At 36.5% G+C, this 20,874-nt stretch overlaps 1 protein-coding gene across 1 annotated transcript in view; it reads left to right on the top strand.

Annotated features, from left to right (window-relative positions):
• The window catches only part of LOC124237213 (phospholipid-transporting ATPase VD), a 109,133-nt gene that overhangs the window by 29,244 nt on the left and 59,015 nt on the right, over nt 1-20,874 (top strand). Inside the window, exons 2-5 of the mRNA XM_046656657.1 lie at nt 5,158-5,484; nt 7,680-7,874; nt 17,751-17,955; nt 20,219-20,304. Coding sequence (XP_046512613.1) covers nt 5,195-5,484; nt 7,680-7,874; nt 17,751-17,955; nt 20,219-20,304 — 776 coding nt within the window. The 5' untranslated portion in view covers nt 5,158-5,194. The remainder of the gene's footprint in view (nt 1-5,157; nt 5,485-7,679; nt 7,875-17,750; nt 17,956-20,218; nt 20,305-20,874) is intronic.

Raw genomic sequence — 20,874 nt, 5'->3', positions numbered from 1 at the left:
ACCTTGGCTTATTTATGACCTGAGAAACAGCCAAAGAGGAGAGTGGGGAATTGAATGAACATTGTTCGTCTGCAGTGTGCCACATGACTCGTAATGGTGTCTCATTTTGTTCATTAGCAGGCTGAGGCTCAGATGTTAATTACATAGGTCACATAGCTAATAAGTGATGCAACTGACATTCGAGCCTGAGTCTATAGATCAGGAGGAATTTGTTTGATTTGTCAAAAAATGGTGAGCAGAGTGCTCAATCACTCAATTAAAATAGATGAACTGGAAAATGCAGGATTTGGGCCAGGAGCTATCATGAAAAAGCTTCTGAAATTTGTTACCATGTGAAAATATGTGCCCAGTACTGCTTATTTCTTTTTCTTTTTTTTTTTTTTTTAAAGATTGGCACCTGAGCTAACTATTGCCGATCTTTTTTTTTTCCTGCTTTTTCTCCCCACATCCCCCAAGTCCATAGTTGTATATTTTAGTTGCGGGTCCTTCTAGTTGTGGTATGTGGGATGCCGCCTCAACGTACCCTAATGAGCAGTGCCATACCTGCACCCAGGATCCAAACTGGTGAGGATCCGAACTGGTGAAACCCTGGGCCGCCGAAGTGGAGCGCACAAACTTAACCACACAGCCACCGGGCCAGCTCCATGCTTATTTCTTTTTAAGAGAAGCTAATTATCAATACTTTATGTGAATTTATCTCTATTTTAAAATGTTGGTCCTATATTCAGAAAAATTAAAACAATGCGTTTGCTAACACCATGATACAAAATACATCATTGGGTAGAATTTTGCTTAAGGGCTGCTGGTTTGTGACCTCTAGATTAGGTAATCTCTAAAGTCTAAGCTTTAAAATATCATGGTTCTTGCTGATTCTTGATGAGTTATGACTTACTCTGATTTTCTTTCATATTTTAAAGAAATTTCTCTGAATATTTATGTGACATATTATTAATCATAGAGTCTTCTTTTATATACTTTTAACTTTACTGGGGTAGATGGAGAAAGATTAAAAGACTACTTGCTCTTGACTGTGGTGGGAGAAGTGTTGCCCTCTCCCGAGCCTTCTAGTCTAACTGCTGTCTTTCAATGTCTTTCTGCCCTAAGAGGAGCAGAAAGTGGATCTATCCACCTCCATGTGTGCTTTTCAACCCATTGTGGAGTCACAGGTAATCAGTGTCTTTCCAAAGTATGTAGCAATATATTAGTGGACCTTGAAGCCAATTCAGTGCATCTTGATCAGTATTAAAATGAGAGAGAGAGAAAGAGAGAGAGAATAGAGGAGAATAGAAAATGCATGCATTGCAAGTAGTAAGGGTAAGAATTGTTTTGTAGGACTTTTGTTTCAGCTATATACATATGTGTGTGTCTGTGTTCCAGGTTGCATCATAGAATGTATTTCTCACTGGCAAACTGTTAAATTTTGAAAGCACTGAGTGGAGTGACTAAGTAGATCCTCGGTCATTCCTGCTTAATATAAGATGGTTTAAATTCTAAGCTGGAAGTTTGAAAGGATTCTTTACCACATGTTAATTACCTCCACACCTGATCTTTTTTCTTCAATCCCTTGAAAACACTAACAACTTCTCTGACTGGTGTAGATCAGTCCTGTGATCCAATAATCACTTTTCAGGACAGAGTGGCAATGCTGATGTGAGGGACAGTCATTACAAGAAGATAAGCCGCCTGGCCTGAGACTTGATGGCTGAGGGAGGATACTGAGAAGGGCAGTGAGCCAGCCCCAATTCTATTGTTACTAAAATTCCTTGAGAATGAAAAGGGGGAAGCGGGAGGGCAATATGTGAGTAAAAACAGCCCCTAATGTAAGTTTAAGGACATTGAAAAGGCACAGAGGAAGGTGGACCTAGGAATACTTTGGCTGTGAAATATTTTCCAGTCATTGATTTGTTTCTTTGGAACTGAGTGACTGGGGAAAGAAGATTCTTGAGTAGGTCCATGGAATGAAAAGCTGATTGTTTTTGTGAACCAGTAAGTATTTTTGCTAGTGTGAGGTTATTAGTTAGATACGCCACGAATTACCGGAATTTAACACCTCCCATGTGTCATATTTGTTTAATTATTTCTGTTTGCATTCTCAAGAAATAGTATTCTGAAATTTAAAAATTAAAGTAGAATCTGGATTGTTGTATGAGATTGTGGACACTAGAGGAATACACACTCCTATGTCTTAATAAGAATTTAACTGCAAGTGAAAATTTCCCATTTAAAGTTTTCAGAAATAATATAAAATCGTATTGATTTCAACCTTCTAAAAAACATAAGATTTATCATAATGGCCACCTGATGTGCATGGGGTCAGACACTTGAAAAGCATTCAGTGCTTATGTTAAGTATTTTATATTATCTATTGATTCATTGGTAAAGCACTATCTTATGTCCTTATTCTGGGGGAGATTTCTAGATGTGTTATGAACTACTTTAATAACTCAAGCTGTCACTACTGGTTATAGGTTAAGAAGTTATTTTTCTATACTGAAGGGAAAACCAGGCTTTTCCAGAGGTAGACTTTTAAAAAATTATGTTGAAAAGATGCTGAGAATTCTTCTGGCCAGTCGATGTTCATTGAGTTAGCTCTCTATGAACAAATATTTTAGAGCAGACTCCAGAGGGCAGAGACCTGATAAGGATAGAACTTTCTTTTTCTTCTTTTCATTACCAGTAGAAAACTGATAGGACTGACTTTATGAATATTTTCTCTCACTGATAATAGAGGTTATATATTGTGGGTCCAATATCCAGGCACAAATGCACACACTTGGAGGCTATTGTATTCTTCCCGTTAAAAGTGGCTTTCTGTTTTTATTTACTTGTTTTTATTATTTTGCTTTCGATCCTATAATTTTTAAAGATCTTATGGATTTTTAGAAGATTATTATTTGTGATTCAACTTATTTTCTGTAAATACAATGATAAAGTGATGCTGCATAACTGTAATCTGTTGGATTGCTTAAGGACCAATGAGTGTGTTAGCAAGAATGGATTATTAAAAATATTGATTCACTAGGATTACTAGAAAATGTTGGACCAAATCTTCCAGTACTACTAGGTAATGATTTATGATTTCAGATGCATGAAAGCTGGATACAATTTTAATGTCTTTAGGGGGTAAGTATTAATTTCTGATTAGTATAACACTTTAGAGAAAAGAATCGATAGACATGTTGTAAACTTAGAATGAAGCTTAGGAAAAGAGCAAGTTTAAAGAACTCTCCCAAACTGCCTCAGTGCCTTGATCGTTATTTTGCACCTGGGATTACATTTGTACATTTCCATGCCTGTCACCTCCCCTAGACCCCGAGCTTCTGGAGAAGGGGATGTAGGTCTTAATCATCTCTGTATTCCTAGCCTAGGCTAGTGGCTAGCACATAACCTAGTTTTTCTGCAGATGAGGTCCTGGCCAAGATCAGAATCAGATTCATCTGGGGAGTTCTGTTAATAATTCAGATTATCAGGACACACCCACAGATTTACTACATATGAATTTCCAGAGGTGAGCTCCAATCTAAGATGATAAGTAACTGCAGTGGCGTTGATAAAGCAAGGATGGAAACCAAGGCCTCCAGACCTTGCCCTCCACACACTTGCTGACATGCTTGTTACCTTCCAGATGAACTTTTAGTGGGCATCTACTAAGTCCAGCTACTCTGGATACAAAGATAAATGAGGCACATTCACAGTTAGAAGCAGAAACTGTTGAGTTAGAAAGATTTGGTTTGAATCAGCCTCACCTACTTACTAACCATAGGAATTTCAGCAAGTTGCTTTACTGTAAGCCTGTTTCCTCTTTTGTAAAATAGAAACAATACCTGCATCATAAGATCGATGTAAGTATTAAATAAGATGATGGGTGTAAAGTGCTTTGCAAAATGCTGACAATATAGCATGCTCTTGAAAAATGTTAGCTTTTTTTTTTAATTAATGAGCTCACTTTCTAGGTAGGGCTGAATTTTTTGGAAAATAAGGAAAACTTGGAAATAAGGAAAAGATTGTATAAGAGTTAGATTTCATTTTATAACAAACCACCCCAAAACTTGGTGATGTACCTTTTATTGACTCACAGTTTGGCTGGTTGACAATTTGGGCTGAGCTCAGTTGGGACAGCTCATCACTGTTCCAGGTTGTATCATCTGGGCACACTCCTGTGTTAGTGATCACCTGGCAGGCAGTGGCTTCACCCACATACAATCATGCATTGCTTAATGACAGGGATACGTTCTGGGAAATGCATTGTTAGGTGATTTCATCATGGTGTGAACATGATAGCGTGGACTTACACAAATATATGTGGTATAGCCTACTACACACCTAGGCTGTACAGTACTAATCTTATGGACCGCTGTCGTATATGTGTCTGTCATGACTGAAACATCATTATGCGGTGTATGACTATATTGACAGGAGCAATAGTGGTAAGTGGATCATGTGTACTCATCATCTAGTAGAATAGCCTGGGCTCAGGCATGTGATAGTGGTCATAGTGTTCTCAAGAGCAGTGGGAGAGAGGGAGTCCCGTGAGCGAGCACTTTTCAAGCCTCTGCTTATGTCACGTTTCCTAGAGTTTCATTAGCCAAAGTAATGCAAGTGGCCCAGTGCAGATTCAATGGGTAGAGAAAGACTCTACCACTTGATGGGTAAAGCAGTGTGCATACAGAGATAGACAGAATTTGTGGCCCTTTTTGTAATCTGCACGGAACGAGTTTCATTGACTACTTACTCTATATCAGGCTTTATGCTGGGTGATTTACATGTTCCTTTAATCCTTACAACAATTTCCTGACACGTGAGCATTCCCATTTCAAAGATGAGAAAACTGACAATCAGATGACTTAAGAGACTTGTACACATTAGGCCCAAATTATTTGCTTTGTGTTACAGAGTGGCCTTTTAGGTGCTGTCTCTTGTTCCTTAGATAATCAGCTGATCAGTCCATGAGGCAGACAGTGTATGCTTTATTCAATAAACCTTTAGTGAAAGTGGAGTTCTAAAGACTGATTTTACTTTGCCATTTATACCTTGAATCATTGGGTCATATATTTATTTGGTATAGAAAAAAATTTAAAATTTTACTACCCCTACTATCCTTTAAGACCTTCCAGAAGTTTATAGAGAGTGTTTAGTGTTGTTTGTTTGTTTTGCCAGATCACCTACATGACCTGGATCTCTCCGCATTTTGGACATGACTGAGGCTCTTCAGTGGGCCAGATATCATTGGCAGCGGCTAATCCACAGTACAAACGGGGACGACGATGAGAGGCCATACAACTATTCTTGTCTGCTTGCCTGTGGGGTCACGTCCTCTCAGACCCCCAGACCAGCAGGAAAGCACCGGCTGGTGGTTCCCCATCTCCAGCCCTTCAAGGAAGAGTATGAAAAGTTCTCTGGAACCTACACGAATAACCGAATACGAACGACAAAGTACACACTTCTGAATTTTGTGCCAAGAAATTTATTTGAACAATTTCACAGGTGCCCTTTTCTTTTTTTTAAAAAAAAAAAATTTTAGAAAGTTCCTTGTCATTTTAGTTGATATATAAAATTTTTCATTTTCATAACATTGTGTGTTACCTAAGCCTAAGAGTTGTGATATCATCTTTGACAATTCTGATAGGGTCTGTGGTGAAATGACCCCTTTACCTCCACATAGCACTTTATAATTGGTAAGATGCTCTCTCTTGACCAGAGAAGATACTGTTATCCTCATGTGATAGATTAGGAAACTAATTTTTACACTGTGGTTTAGCCAATGTCGTTCCAGTGATAAGTAGTGGACCAGGGCCTATAGCCTTGAGTCTTCCCACTCTTGCTTTCATGTTCGTTCCATTCAACCATGCTGAATTTTCATTTTAGCTTTTTCTTACTTGATAGTATGGGAAAATAGAGCTCTGAAGCCAGTGCAGATGTGGGATGTTATTAGGTGAAACAACATAATTCAGTTTAATATGTATTTGTTGAAGCTCTCATGAGTTTAGGCACTGAAGGAAGTGCAAGTATAAGTTCCTCCTTTACTTATGGAGTTTGCTGTTTAGCAAGGGAAACAAGATGTGTATATAAACAATGAAAACACTTAGGGAATGTGATGAGTTTTATAAAGTACTACAAAGTAGGATGGAAGCCTCAAAAAGAGAAATAATACTACTAGCTGTAGCAACAGAAGGGGAAGTGGCATTTAAACTTAATTGTAGAGGGTTGGTGAGATTTTCAAAGCCGAGGTGTCAGCAAAGCACATCTGAGATGGGAGCAGGAATATGAGTAAAAGCAGAAAGGCAGCAGTTGCATAGAAGATTTGCTTGAAGCCTGGGAAGTAGTCTTCTCTAACACAAGTAGAGGCAAATTGAAGGTAGAGAGAACATTCAGGAAGATGCTATATATATCCTAGTGAGTTGTAATGGAGGTCTGAATTTAGAACAATGTGGGAATGAAAAGAAGGATAACCTATTACCGATACTGTGGATTAAATGTGAGAAATAAAGTGCAAAGAGTAAAAAGATGATGTGAATATGTTGCATTGTAATGACCAGGAAGAGGAACAGAAAAAGTAAAGGCAGGAATAAAAAGAACCTTGGCTGGAAGATTATTTTGTTTTTGTAAATGTTGAGTTTGAGATGGTAACGTGAGTATAGAGATTCTCAACATGCATTATTCATTCCACATATATTCATTCTCATTATTCATTCTGTGTATATTCTGTATGCATTGATTCAACAGTGGATCTTTTTAAAGTACAGACATGAATTTGTTGAATTAATGGCTTAAATGCCACGAGTGGTTCTTTTATGGAGTTCCCAACTAGTGCACTTGACGGAATTAGAATCTGAAACTTGAACAGAGTCCTGGGCCAGCACTATAGATTTGGATACAATTCATATGAAAACAATCAAAGTCACAGAAATAGCAAAAAGGGTTAAGAAAAAATTTTCAGAGTAAGAGGAGTTGAAGGTGAGGAAGAAGTTGTGTGTAGATTATTTTGACAGGTTTCATGGTTAACGGGAAAAATATGTGATAAAAATTCAAGCTGCTATGCAAGATTGAGGTTTTGTTTGTTTCTTTTAAGGAAAAGGGTTATTTGAATTTACCTTAGGGGCCACTGGAGGAGTATTTGAATAAATAATATAGAGGAATGGAGGAAGTTCCTGAAAGAGTTTTCTAAATAGCCCAACAGCAGAAACAGAAGGGTTGGTCTTAAGGGGGAAAAAAACCTTCAGGCTTTTCTTCTTATTTTGAGCTTTCTTTGAATCTAATGTTTGGATATACAGATTAACTTCTGAAGGCTAGAGAGTTGAGTTTCTTACAAATTGATTTTTGTGATGCATTAACACTGGGTTTTCTCTAAATTTTATGAACTTTTAAAAAGAAAAAATATATTTACTATTATACTTTATATCATGTGTTACACAAGTGAAGACTGTCACACTCCAATATTTACTAGTATATATTTAATAAATAATACCTCTCATTTATTAAAATATGCCACGAGTTGGATGTCTAGTGGAGTAATAAATTGTTCATTCAGATGTGTTCAATTTTGCTAGTTCTCTCTATTCTGTAGCATCCAAAATCAGCTGTAGAAACTTGTAGGAAAACGCCCTGAGGTATTTTTGTCTCTTTTGGTTCCGGCTTTTACGTGATTTGTTAACACCTCCTTGTGTGTGTTTGGGTTGCAGAGCCGCCAATTTATATTTCCTGTTTCTAGCTGTCCTGAACTGGGTGCCTTTGGTAGAAGCCTTCCAAAAGGAAATTACAATGCTGCCTCTGGTGGTGGTCCTTACAATTATTGCAATTAAAGATGGCTTGGAAGATTACCGAAAATACAAAATTGACAAGCAGATCAACAATTTAGTAACTAAAGTTTACAGTAGGTAAGTGTAACAGGAGCTCTGTTAGGGAATACATGTGTATCGTTTAGAAACATGCAGAATATTACTTTTCTCCCCCCAGGTGTGACCTGGATCCTTTTGTGGCGTGACAGTGTTTTCAACTAATATTTATTAAAGTCCTTCAGTGAATTTAGTTCAGGTGTCATAGGAAAACAAAAATGTATAAGCCATTGTCAACCCAGGAGTTGATAAAGCAAAAGCTTCTGTAACTTATGTATAAGTGGAATTGAAAGAATTAAACTTCAAACCATAAGAAGGAAATCAAGCAGATCGTTTTTAATCCTAGATGTTACAATTTGGGATTAAGATGAGGATGGGATATGAAAAATATGGATGGCTATGAAAACCAAGATGGAACAGGAAAAAGAGAAGATAAGAGCTTCCTCTGGAGGAAAGGGATTCTGAAAAATGGGGAAGGTATTCTTTTTTGTGCACAAAACTAGAGACCTAGGAAACCCTGCCCACTGTAGCAACAACAGAGGACACTCATAATAGGACGTCTTTTTATGTTTGCTCTGTCGGAGACTTGCCTTTCTAGTATTTATGAAATAGAAAGCTTATGTGGCCAAGAATAAAGTCTATTAAGGTGAGTTTTGAACTGTGCTATATAGTATATGCCTACATTTACAAATTGTATTAGACCTATAATCCTCCAGAGACAACTATTTATAGCACTGATATATATATTCCTTCAAGTTCTGTGCACGTTGTGTGTTTTACAAAATTTAGATTGTGCTACATGTATTGTTTTTATTCTTTTAGCCTACTATTATACCATAAACATTTCCCATGTCTTCCTCTTTCAATAAAGTATTTTTATTAGCTGCATTGTCTGTCATATGACTCTAAGGTAATTTATTTAAATATTTCCCGTATTTATATACTTTTGAAAATTTATGCTCCATTGAGTGTTCTTAACGAAAATTTTAAAGATCTATGATTATTTCACTATTATAAGTAGAAGTGGAATTACTAGATTAAAGAAGAGGAATATATTTAAGTCCTTTATTTGTGTGGCTTTTATGAAAATGAATCACAAAGTTTATAATAATTCTTTGGAGTCCCTTTTAATGAGAAATGTATCTATTTTTTAAACAAACATTAGGACTGATTTGTGAAATTTTAAATATAGTATGTTAATTGCTTTACAAAGCAATTTATGGTGTCACTTTTTTTCATTTCAGAGGTAGGAAGGTTTAGGGAGTGTTCTGGGGCTAGTGAGTATGTTAACTTGGCTTGAGGGGAGTAACCAAGTAAAGGAACAGTAATGAGAAATAAAATGTTAGAGAAGGAGTTTGAGGCCCAGTGTGGAGGTTCTACCATCTGCAAGCTGGAGTCCCAGGAAGGCTGGCAGTGTCGTTTGAAGGCCTAAGAGCCAAAGAGCCGATGGTGTAGATTCTAGTCCAAGTCTGAAGGCCTGAGAGCGAGGAGTGCGGAGGTCAGAATATCAGCATCCCAGCTCAGGCAGGCAGGCAGAGAGTAAATTCAACCTTCCTCTGCTTTTTTGTTCTATGCAGGCCCTCAACAGATTGGATGATGCACCCCCCACACTCAGGAGGGCCGTCTGCTTTAGTCACTTCATCAATTCAAATGCTAATTTCTTCTAGAAACACTTTCACAGACACACCCAGAAATGATCTTTAACCAGATATCTGAGCATTCAGTGGCCCAGTGAAGTTGACATGTAAAATTAACTATCATAGATATTTTCATTTAGTAGTAGATAATCCATCTGTTGAGCAGAGAAGTAATGTGGTGAAAACGGTGCTTTAGGAAAATTGGTCTACTCGAGACCTGGGAAAAGCTTCTACTAATAGAGTAGATCTGCCTCTACTGATCAATCGAGGGCACTACTGGGAGTAGCTGCAAAGTACAGGAAGGGATTCCTAGAAGAGATATTGTGAAGAAGAACCCAATTGAATTTGATGATTTTTGAGCTTTGGAGAATAAAAGTACCACTGATAGAAATAGGGAGCATTAAATTCACCTCAGGTAGAGTGAATTGGAAATGACAGCAAGACAGGCATCCAAGTGGAAATGCCCAGTGGGCAAATAGGAACGTAGGACAGAAGCTTAGGGAGGAAGGGAGAAATTTCAAAGTCATCAGTCTGTAGAGATGATTCTGAAGTCAGGAGTTTGACTTAAATCCTCAAGGGAGAAAATGTGAGGGGCTAAAAGACTGAGCTTTGAGCCCAAAGGTAGGCACCCATTTTGGCCTTTGAGAAGACTTCACAGGTGCCCTCGGACAGACACTGTCACTCTTTCTTCTGAAATCCAGAGCATTTGGTACATTTCTTGGGTTGACTTTGGTGCTCTTGTGTAGACTCTAAGTTCATAATTCAGGAATTCTAAATTTGTCAGACTAGAGATTCTGTTCATTTTTCTTTATTATTGCGGTAACATTGGTTTATAACAGTATAAAATTTCGAGTGTTATTTCATCATTATATTTCCATTTCTGTGTAGATTACATCATACTCACCGCCCACAGACTAATTATGACCCACCACCACACACATGCCTAATCATCCCTTTCTTCCTCCTCCCTCCACCCCTTCCCCTCTGGTAACCACCAATCCAAGCTCTGTCTCTATGTGATTGTTGTTGTTTTTATCTTCTATTTATGAGTGAGATCATACAGTATTTGACTTTCTCCCTCTGACTTATTTCACTTAGCATAATACCTTCAAGGTCCATCCATGTTGTCACAAATGGCCAGATTTCATCATTTCTTATGCCTGAGTAGTATTCCATTGTGTATATATACCACATCTTCTTTATCCATTTGTCCCTTGATGGGCACCTAGCTTGGTTCCAAGTCTTGGCTATTGTGAATAATGCCGCGATGAACATAGGGGTGCATCTATCTTTATGCATTTGTGTTTTCAAGTTCTTTGGATAAATACCCAGCAATGGAATAGCTGGATTGTATGATAGTTCTATTCTTAATTTTCTGAGGAGTCTCCATACTGCTTTCCATAGTGGCTACACCAGTTTGCACTCCCACCAGCAGTGTGTGTTTCCTTCTCTCCTACATCCTCTCCAACTCTTGTTGTTTCCTGTCTTGTTAGTTATAGCCATTCTGATGGGAGTGAGGTGATGTAGAGATTCTGTTCTATTCTAGTTGCCAAGTCAGAATAAAAGATATCTAGGTTCAAAAGTATAGTTTTGTAATAAACAGAAGTATATTATGAACAAATTTAAGGCTCTTTTGACTGACCAAAAGTTCAACCAGATGACATAATTTTATTTTGTTTTGGGAGAAAAATACCTCAAAGGTTTGTCCTGATAGTATAATTGTTTCCAATTTTATGTGAGCCATAGAGGAAATGGTTAGGGAAGGCTTCTCTTAAGAAGTGACATTTAAGCTGAAACCTGCAGGATTCTGAATTTTGTTCATTATTAGTACTTCTCAGTGGCTTTCTCAACATTTGTTTTGAAGATTTACAAAGAAAATAACTTTTTTTCCTCCTTTGTAAGATAGTATGAGCTATACTTAAGAAAAAGTAATTTTTTTTTCTTATACTCATATCTAATCTAAAGGGAACCAGAAAAACTGATGTATCATAGAGAAAAATGAAAATAATAATAAAAGCCCATGATTTTTATTTTAAAGGCATAGAGCATTGTACTGAAACAGTGCTATTTATCCTTTGATGACATGTGTTTATTATATGCCAGGGATAGAGAGGTAAAATATTGATACAATCTCTGCTCTTAAAAAATAGCTGCAGGAAATAGTGTTATACAATGATTACACAATGAACAAAGTCCAGATTTTGACCAGCTACAATCAAATTTAGCAAATGGAAAAAATGCTTCTTATGGTTAATTTTGTATAGAAATTACTGTATATAAATAATCACTGATTTTTAATGCTGGTTTATAGTTGACAATGCGTGTTTGTTTGCTTTCCTATGTTGTTCTAAAAAGTTCTAATCTTGATTCTCTAATTTAGCTGTGTAGCCTTGGGCAAATTATGTAAGCCAGTTAAATCTTGGTTCCCTTCATTAGAATGTATTAGTAATAAACAGTAAGCATAGTACCTCGCCCTTTCTAAGTGCTAAGTAAAGGTTTGCTATTATGATTATTGTAGGTTAATAACTACTAGCTGGAGTCTATGTTTGTCACATTGTCAAGTCATTTAATCAGCATTTGAGAACTCCTTAAAATACTGTATGATTTTGTAAATATTAAAATTGCCTAATGGGAGACCTGGTACATACAGTTTTTTTTCTCAGGTGTCCTTTCAGACATAATCCAGATCTCTTTTAGATGATTTGTATACAAATTTAAAGAGGAGAGGCAATATTCTGTTAAATTAAGACCTATTCCAAGATATGGCTTTATGACTGCATTTCATAATAGAATTGGATAACTTTTTATGTCTTTTTATCTATATTCTATGTAATTTGCTTTTGTTTGGTGTTGTAGAAGAAATAATGCTTACATCCCTCCCCCCCCAATTATTCTTGAAACAAATTATGAGGATGTAAAGAAATAAAGGTAAGCTATAAAACCATGCCTTGTTGATTTAAATCTAACTTAAATTCCTGTGCAACACAAAGAAACCACTTTTAGAGAACAAATTATTTTTCAGCAAAATTAAGGCGAAAGTATTGGGCCGTTAAATTTTGCAAGTTTTTGGAAGAAGCATATTAACATTTCTTTTCAGGTAATTTAGTTCTTGTTTGTAATATGTGGTCTTTCACAAGATGTTTAATTTTCTTTGGGTAAGTATCATTGGAAAAATAACAAGCACTGGTATAAAAATGAAGCATTTAAACCCTATTACACCCCAAGTAAGTTAGAATGAACTATTATAGAAAACCTGACTTTCTTAAGGATGCTTTTTAAATTGCATGCGTTTGTAAGGTTTTAAGCTTTGTTTCAAAAATAATAGAAATATCTTGAAAACAACTGTTAATCCTTCAACAAATTTAAGTGTCTACTGTGTTGTAGACAGTGAAAGATTTAGAGGTTTAAACAAAAAATAGATTCAATGTCTGCCCTCAAGGGACTTTTCTGATCTTTAAAAATCACCATGTTGTTGAGGTTGTTTCAAAATACTACCTAATGTTAGTATTTTCAGATTGCCTCATAAATCCATAGAGTTTCATGATTCTTGAAGAGACTAAATATCAGTGGCCTTCCAAGATAATTAACCTTATATGTGACATTTTCTAAAATGGTGGTTCTTGAAATTCACCTTCTAATACACAGTTATACCATGTTTTCTTTAGTGGTCATCAGTAAGTGATGATAGCTGGGAGTAGTGTCCAATACTGGAGAGGTGGACTCTGGAGCTACCTTCCTTGTTTCAAATCCCAGCACCACTTAGGAGCAGTGTGACCTTGAACAAGTTACTTAATCTGTCAAAGCCACTTTTTTCTCATTTGTAAAAGGGGGTCCATAGTGTATTCATAGTACCAACCACTCAGCATTAATACAAAAATTAAATGAATTGATAAATATAAAATATTTGATAAATCTTTGCTGTTGTGTCCATGATTATTCATTATTTGCTTATTATGTTATTTTTAGAGTTTTATTGGAAAAATACTAAAAAGCATCAAAAAGAAAAAGTCATTCATAATCTCACTCTTTGTCTCTTTAAACTTGTTTCCATATTCTCTTGAAGTCCACATTCTCCACCCTTCATTCTTACCCTTCCCTCCTTCTTTACACCTCCCACCCACCCCGGTAGACTCACTGTTAATAGTCATGTGTATTCTTTCCAACTTTTCCCAATGCTTATGTAAAAGAGCTGTTTGATATTGAACTCGTAAAAAGCAAAATGAGTCTAGAAGTTTGCTTGAAGGAGAAATTGCGAGAGCTATATCCTGATCAGTGAGAGTAATACAGAGACACAAACAACCAAGTTAATGTGAGAAATTCTAGTTGTATGTTTAGGCTGTGGGAGGAGCAGAAAGTCTTCTTACTAGTTTTAATTCTCTATGAGGGAAGGAAATACAGCCTCATTTTGAATCTACCACAATGATAAATTTTCAAAGCGAATTAAATGTGGCAGTGAGCGTTGTCACTTAGCTTGTAGTTGCTTTCTCACACCGTTGCTCTCTTGTGCCCTCTGTCTTTGTGCCTCCGCTCTCAGCATCACTCTCTGACTGATAAACTGTCCCGCCTTTCTTCAGCTGACTCGCTGTTGATCATGCTTCAAGACTCACCTCCTCCAGGGCTAAATGCCCCAAGCGTTTGCTCCCGTAATAGCCTGTGCATACTTCTCTCTTATGAAATTACTGTTTGTGTCTCTTTTTCAAATTTTGACCATAACTTCTGAAGGGTGGTGACCATATCTTAATCGTTTTCGTATTCTTAGTTCCTATCATGGTAACTGGCATAAATTAAGATCAGTGTATGTTTATTGACCTAAACTAGCTAACTATTGGGGAAATTAGCTATTTTTTAAAAATCCTGGTATGTACTCCAAATGGGGAAAAATTAAGTTAATCAGGTTGTAAAATTGGCTTCATTTGAATTTTCCAATGTTGAATAAAAAAATTGTCCCTGAGAGGAATCCTACTTCTGTTTGAAAGAAAAGTGAAAACCTTCCCCCCACTGTTCAAATCTGTCTTCTCTCCTTACCTTCACAATTTCTCAGCAAATTTCCTTCTGGCTTTCTTCTTGGAAAATAGTCATTAAGCATGATTTATGTACCTCAAATTCCTTCTTATGTCATCCACATCTTCCGCTATTTTCTTCCAACCTTACATGAGGTGGTAACGCCCTTGCTTGTAATAGTAATCCTTTCTTAATATATTCTTAATTCCATTCCTTGTTGTTTCCCCATAGCCTCAACCAACACCCTGTACTCTGTCCTCTGTCTTCTACCTTGCCTTCTCCATTGGCTTCTTCATTTCATCCTATGTGCATGCCAGATTCTCTCATCCTCTTGTCATTGCAGTGGCTATGTTCACCCTTTATTTCTTTCACAGATAAACTTCATGAAATAGTCTGCTTCTTCAACTTCTAATCATTCCCTGATTCACTAGAGGTCTCACTTCTTCACTCTCCATGTCACCAATTTCGTGCTATCAGCTGGATGAGACATCCTAGCAACCAAATACCATAGGCATGATCCCTTTGTGACTTTTTTTTTTTTACTATGATTACTCCCTTTTTGAAATTTCCTTCTCCCTTGATTTCTCTGACATCATTTTCTCTTGGGTCTTTCCCCTTCCCTATCACCTTGAAGTCTCTTTCCCTAAGGAATCTCATATCCTTACCTGGTATCAGCTGCCATCTATGTAGCTAGGACTTCCAAATTTATATTTCTCCTCATAAGCTTCAGATCAGAACCCTCAGATTGCTGCTCATCATCAATTACATATCCTACTTCAAATGAAAACTTCCCAAGCTGAATTTATTATTTCTCCTGTGATGCAACCAGTTGCTTCTAACATCTGAGACATGGTGAAAAGACCATTTGTCATCCCCTCATACATTAGAAACCATAGTGTCATCCTTGATAACTCCTTTACATATAGTAAGTCATAAAACTTGGTTGTCTCTAGTACCCAAATATGTCTTGATTTAATCTCCTTCTACCCGTCCCTTTTACTGCCTTCATTCTGACCATCTTCATCCCTCCCCTGAATTATTTCAATAACTTGCCATTGGTTTCTTAGCCATTCATACTCCTAACTAGTCTGCCACCCAAAAGTCCATCTATTACTCTGTCACAGGAGCTGGCAAATAGAAATAGGATCACATCCTTCTTCTCGTGAACCTTTAGTGACTCCTCTTTTTCTATAGAATGAAATCCCTACTCCTGGATACGGCAGGTAGGACTGAACCTTCAAAATATGACCCCTGACTGCCTTTTCGGTTTTCTCTGTGTTACTTCCCTCCATGGAAGAGTGAGCCAGTGTGCACAAACACTAAGGCAAGACTGGTAAAGACAAGATAAACCATTGATTTGCCTTTCTCTATGAACTGACAAACTCTTTAGGTAACCAAGGATTTTCTTTAGTTGGATTCAACCTGGATCATTAGGTATTTTGGAAGAATATGTCCTAAAAATATACTTATTGGGTAGATATAATTCTGTATAGCAGAAGTTATACAAGTATTGACCTACAGTAGCATTTCTATTTAATCTGATGCATTAATTTTTAATATAGAGGTCATATAACTTAGAATATAACTGTCACCCAAACTTCTTTGACAATGAGTTTGAATAGTTAGCCCATAAATATACTAGAAAATAAACCTTTACTTTTAAGATAAGTGTATTTTCATGACAAATACCAGTTCTTTATGCATATTTGGGAGGCAGTAGGGGAATGAGATAGACCTTCCTAACATTTTTGGCAGCATTGTATGTGAAATGCTGCTTAACTAGCTGATATGATGTTCTATGATACAAATTTCCTCATTCTACTCTAAGGAAAATGCTTAATTCATGCTGTTGGCATGAAAAGGCATGAGAAGTTTGGCAAACACTGTAACATAAAGCAAAATATTTAAGTCAACTTCAAATGACATATCTTTCCTTTTAAAAAGAATTGAGTACATAGAATGGGAAAACTACACTTTCGGAAAGAGAGAAAATTTGCCATCCTCTTTGCTAAGAATCAGCTGCAGAAGACTCAGGACTGGTTTAACCAGTATTTCTATTAAATAATAATTAGAGGTGTTAATATGGTGGTATGATGATTTTTTTAATGTTGTGTCTGGGTATCTTATTTCATTTCTTTTGTGTTTTCTTTAATTATCCATCCTATCTGCCAGATTGGAAGCTGAGAACAGATGATGTGTCTTGTGCATTTCTGGATCGTTGCTACCTGGGGGCAGCATGCAGGGATGGCTTCATATATGAATAAACCCATCAAATCTTCATTTTAATGTTATTCCAGAATTACACTCAAACACCATACTGGTTCGCCTTGTACACTTCTGGTGGGAGTGCAAACTGGTGCAGCCACTATGGAAAGCAGTATGGAGTATCCTCAGAAAATTAAGAATAGATCTACCATATAATCCAGCTATTCCACTGCTGGGTATTTATCCAAAGAACTTGAAAACACAAAGGCATAAAGATACATGAACCCCTATGTTCATTGCAGCATTATGCACAATAGCCAAGACTTGGAACCAGCCTAGGTGCCCATCAAGGGAGGAATGGATAAAGAAGATGCGGTATTTATACACAATGGAATACTACTCAGCCATAAGGAATGATGAAATCTGGCCATTTTTGACAGCATGGATGGTCCTTAAGGGTATTATGCTGAGTGAAATTAGTCAGAGGGAAAAAATTAAATACCGTATGATCTCACTCATAAATAGAAGATAAAACAACAAACACCTATCAATGGAGATTGGACTGGTGGTTACCATAGGGGAAGGAGGAAGCGGGGGAGGGCAAAAGGGGTGATTAGGCTCACATGTGAGGGAATGTACTATAATTAGTTTTTGGGTGGTGAACATGATGTAATCTACATGGAATTTGAAATATATTACGATGTACATCTGAAAGCTATATAATGTTATAATCCAATGTTACTACAATTAAAAAAATAATAAAAATAAAAATATGTTTAAAAAACTAAAAAAAAAAAACCCAAAACAGCATACTGGTTCAAAACCTCACAGGAAAAAGAGCTGAAAAATATGTTTTAGCAGCTTAGCAACTAATTTTTAAGTGAAACAAGTTGTGGAATTTAGGTTTTTACCAGTTCTCTGGCTTCCCTTTTAATATTTAATGGATTAAAGTTCACCCAATTCACCCTAATACTGTAAACATGCTTTAAATTATCCACTGAAACTTAAAAAAAAAACACTTATTGTGTTTTCAGCTTGATGGAGTCTTTAAACTTTTGTCTTTTTTCCAATTTAGGAAAGAGAAAAAGTATGTTGACCAATGCTGGAAAGATGTTACTGTTGGGGACTTTATTCGCCTTTCGTGTAATGAGGTCATTCCTGCAGATATGGTCTTACTCTTTTCCACTGATCCAGATGGAATCTGTCACATCGAGACTTCTGGTCTGGATGGAGAGAGCAATTTAAAACAGAGGCAGGTGGTTCGGGGATATGCAGAGCAGGTAAATAACGTGTTCTCAGTTGGTGACTTATTAACATTTTTTTTTCCAGAAGATAACTGAGCTCATTTTCACATGTACAGATAAAGAGATTTCTAAATTCATTTTTACCATTAAAAAATAGAATTCCAGAAGGCTTAATCTATGTCCAGATATCAGTGGAGGTGTGCTGTATTTTACAGACAATAGGATATAATGGAAACATTTCGGTCTGGCAATCATATATTTTTTGGAACTAAATTAAAGGACCTAACAATTATTTTGCAGTTTAGAAAATTATTTTGCAATAGAAATAATCACCTCCTAATTTATCTTTCCTAAGCTTAGATTTTATGTATTATGTCATACTGAAGCTGGAGACAAATTGGTCATTGTTCCTACAATCTATAATTACTTACATACCCAGGCCTTTTGAGACTTGTAGCTTCTCATGCCCCAGAGCTTCTAGACCCTTCCCCGTGCTGTGGTGAGGGAAGCGAGAACTTTAACATTGTATTAACATGAGTCTGAAAGAATCCAGCTCTGCCATTTATTTACTGTGCGACTTTGGGCAGATCACTTAAAACTTAATGCCTCAGTTTCTTTATCTTAAAGTGGAAAATGATATCTCCCTCGTAACATTGCTGAGAGACACAAGTAAAGCATATACTTAAAAACATCATGCATAAGGTCTAAAGATTGGTTTCCCTTCTCTTTCTCTGAAAGCACATGGGATGAAGTATTTTAAAATGGAATGGCCTTTTTAAACTGAACTACTGTTAAGGCAGATTTCCTTCATCTTCTACTTATGAACTAGAAAATGTTTTAGCCAAATAATAACCCTTATCTTAAATTCATCACCTGATAAATTTCAGTAAATTTTGTCATCTGATGTCACACTGGGCCCACCTTTCCATCTGTGGATTTCATTTAGATCCTCTGATTGATATTCTTCTCAGCTTGTCAGTGTCACTTTATAAGCCTTCCTGTACCTAAGACATTGGTAAAAATCTTGTCAACCTGGAATTCTATTACATACCACTAAACACCTACTTTGAGGGTGACCCAGTTGACTAATCAGCACACTTTGAGTTCAATTAAGGGTAAGTACTCTGGCATCCCGTGGCTTGGATTGTAATCCTGCTTCTAAACGCCTTCTTGTTTTGAGACTTTAGCAAATTACTTATCTTATCTGTGTGTCTATTTCTTTATCTATTAGACCTAATTATAGTACCCACCTCATGAGGCTGTAAAGAAGAAATTAGTTAATATATTTAAAGTGCATAATATAGATTCTAGTACATCAAAAGAACTCAAAAAAATTAATTATTAACAAATCAGATCTTATAGCTCGCATTTTCCATATCTTTGCTATGATATACATATTAATATTTAGGACATATAGATCCATAGCATTTTTCTTACTAGCCAAAAAGCTAATTTAAAAAAAGGAAATGAGGGGCCAGCCTGGTGGCGTAGCAGTTAAGTTTGTGCGCTCTGCTTCAGTGGCCCAGGGTTTGTTGGTTCAGACCCTGGGTGCGGACCTAGGCACCACTTATCAAGCCATGCTGTGGTAGGTGTCCCACATATAAAGTAGAAGAAGATGGGCATGGATGTTAGCTCAGGGCCCATCTTCCTCAGCAAAAAGAGGAGGATTGGTGGCAGATGTTAGCTCAGGGCTAATCTTCCTCAAAAAAAAAAAAATAAAAATAAATAAAAAATGTTAAAAAGGAAATGAAATAAAGGTTCACATGGCTTATTCTTAGTGAATTCATGCCTTATAGAATCCATGCCTATGTTCTATAAAGGCACTTTGCTTATGTGCTCATTGGTTTCATAAAGCATTCTAAAATTATCATTTGATCCATTAGAAAATGTTGTAAATCACTAATATCCAGCTTGTTTTTTAAATTTTTTTAATAAAATTTGCTGGAATTAAATGCATATGTGTTCAGAACATTCACATATACATTTAATCTCACAAACTACCTGTATGGTTAAGAACAACAACAGAAGTGTTTTCAGCTTTTCAGTGCCTTCTGGATAAGCGTGTTTACCGTATGAGTGGATGCTCTCTTCTGCAGAGTTCTGCATGAATTCCAGTATATGTTTCAGATATTCTCATCATACTTGTCTTCATTTGGGCAATTTGTGATGTCAGTTTTCTGGCAAGAATGCCTTAGTTTTATCTTAAGAATTGATGAAAGGATAAACACTTAAATATCAAGAGTTTAACCTTGAATTCTTCTTGTTTTGTGATTTTTTTAAAAAAAATATATATTTTTAGGACTCTGAAGTTGATCCTGAGAAATTCTCCAGTAGGATAGAATGTGAAAGCCCAAACAATGACCTCAACAGATTCCGAGCCTTCCTGTGAGTGATACATGACTTACCTTTGTGGGTATGAGTGGAATTATGTGTTGCAATTATACTTAAAAAACTCAGTGAAATTTTTCTGTATGTATACACAAGTTAAATCACTAAAGGCCATATGTTTAGCCACCTATAAATTTGACTTATTTTAATAATTTGGTAAATATTTACATGTGTATATCTTAAAAACAACAACAGCAACATAAACTTGTTCTTAAAATCATCCTAGAATCTCTTTCAGTGGTGTAAGAATGTCTTCCATGAGCTCTATATTGAGCAGAAGACGTGTTTACAAGGAGGTGTATGAATAGAACTGGCAGCTTGACATAACAGGATATTGTCTTTCTGCAGAATTAGCGTAGCAGGTGGACAATTCTGATTGGCACAGGTTAGCCAATGGTTTGGAAACATGTCTAAAAAAAAGTATGGGAAGCCATGACAGTGTTCATTCTGGAGGTTTCTTGTGTTGTCTACATCCTTTGTGCAAGGACAGCCAGAATTTGGAGTCTTAACCTAACTTCAGGCCTAGATTCTGCCACTTAAGTGCTTTATGCCTCAAGCCAAGTTATT

Source organism: Equus quagga, chromosome 3 (assembly GCF_021613505.1).
Source record: "Equus quagga isolate Etosha38 chromosome 3, UCLA_HA_Equagga_1.0, whole genome shotgun sequence".
Taxonomy (NCBI): domain Eukaryota; kingdom Metazoa; phylum Chordata; class Mammalia; order Perissodactyla; family Equidae; genus Equus; species Equus quagga.
The sequence above is the reverse complement of the archived record's forward strand: the minus strand, read 5'-3'. Positions and strand labels throughout refer to the sequence as shown.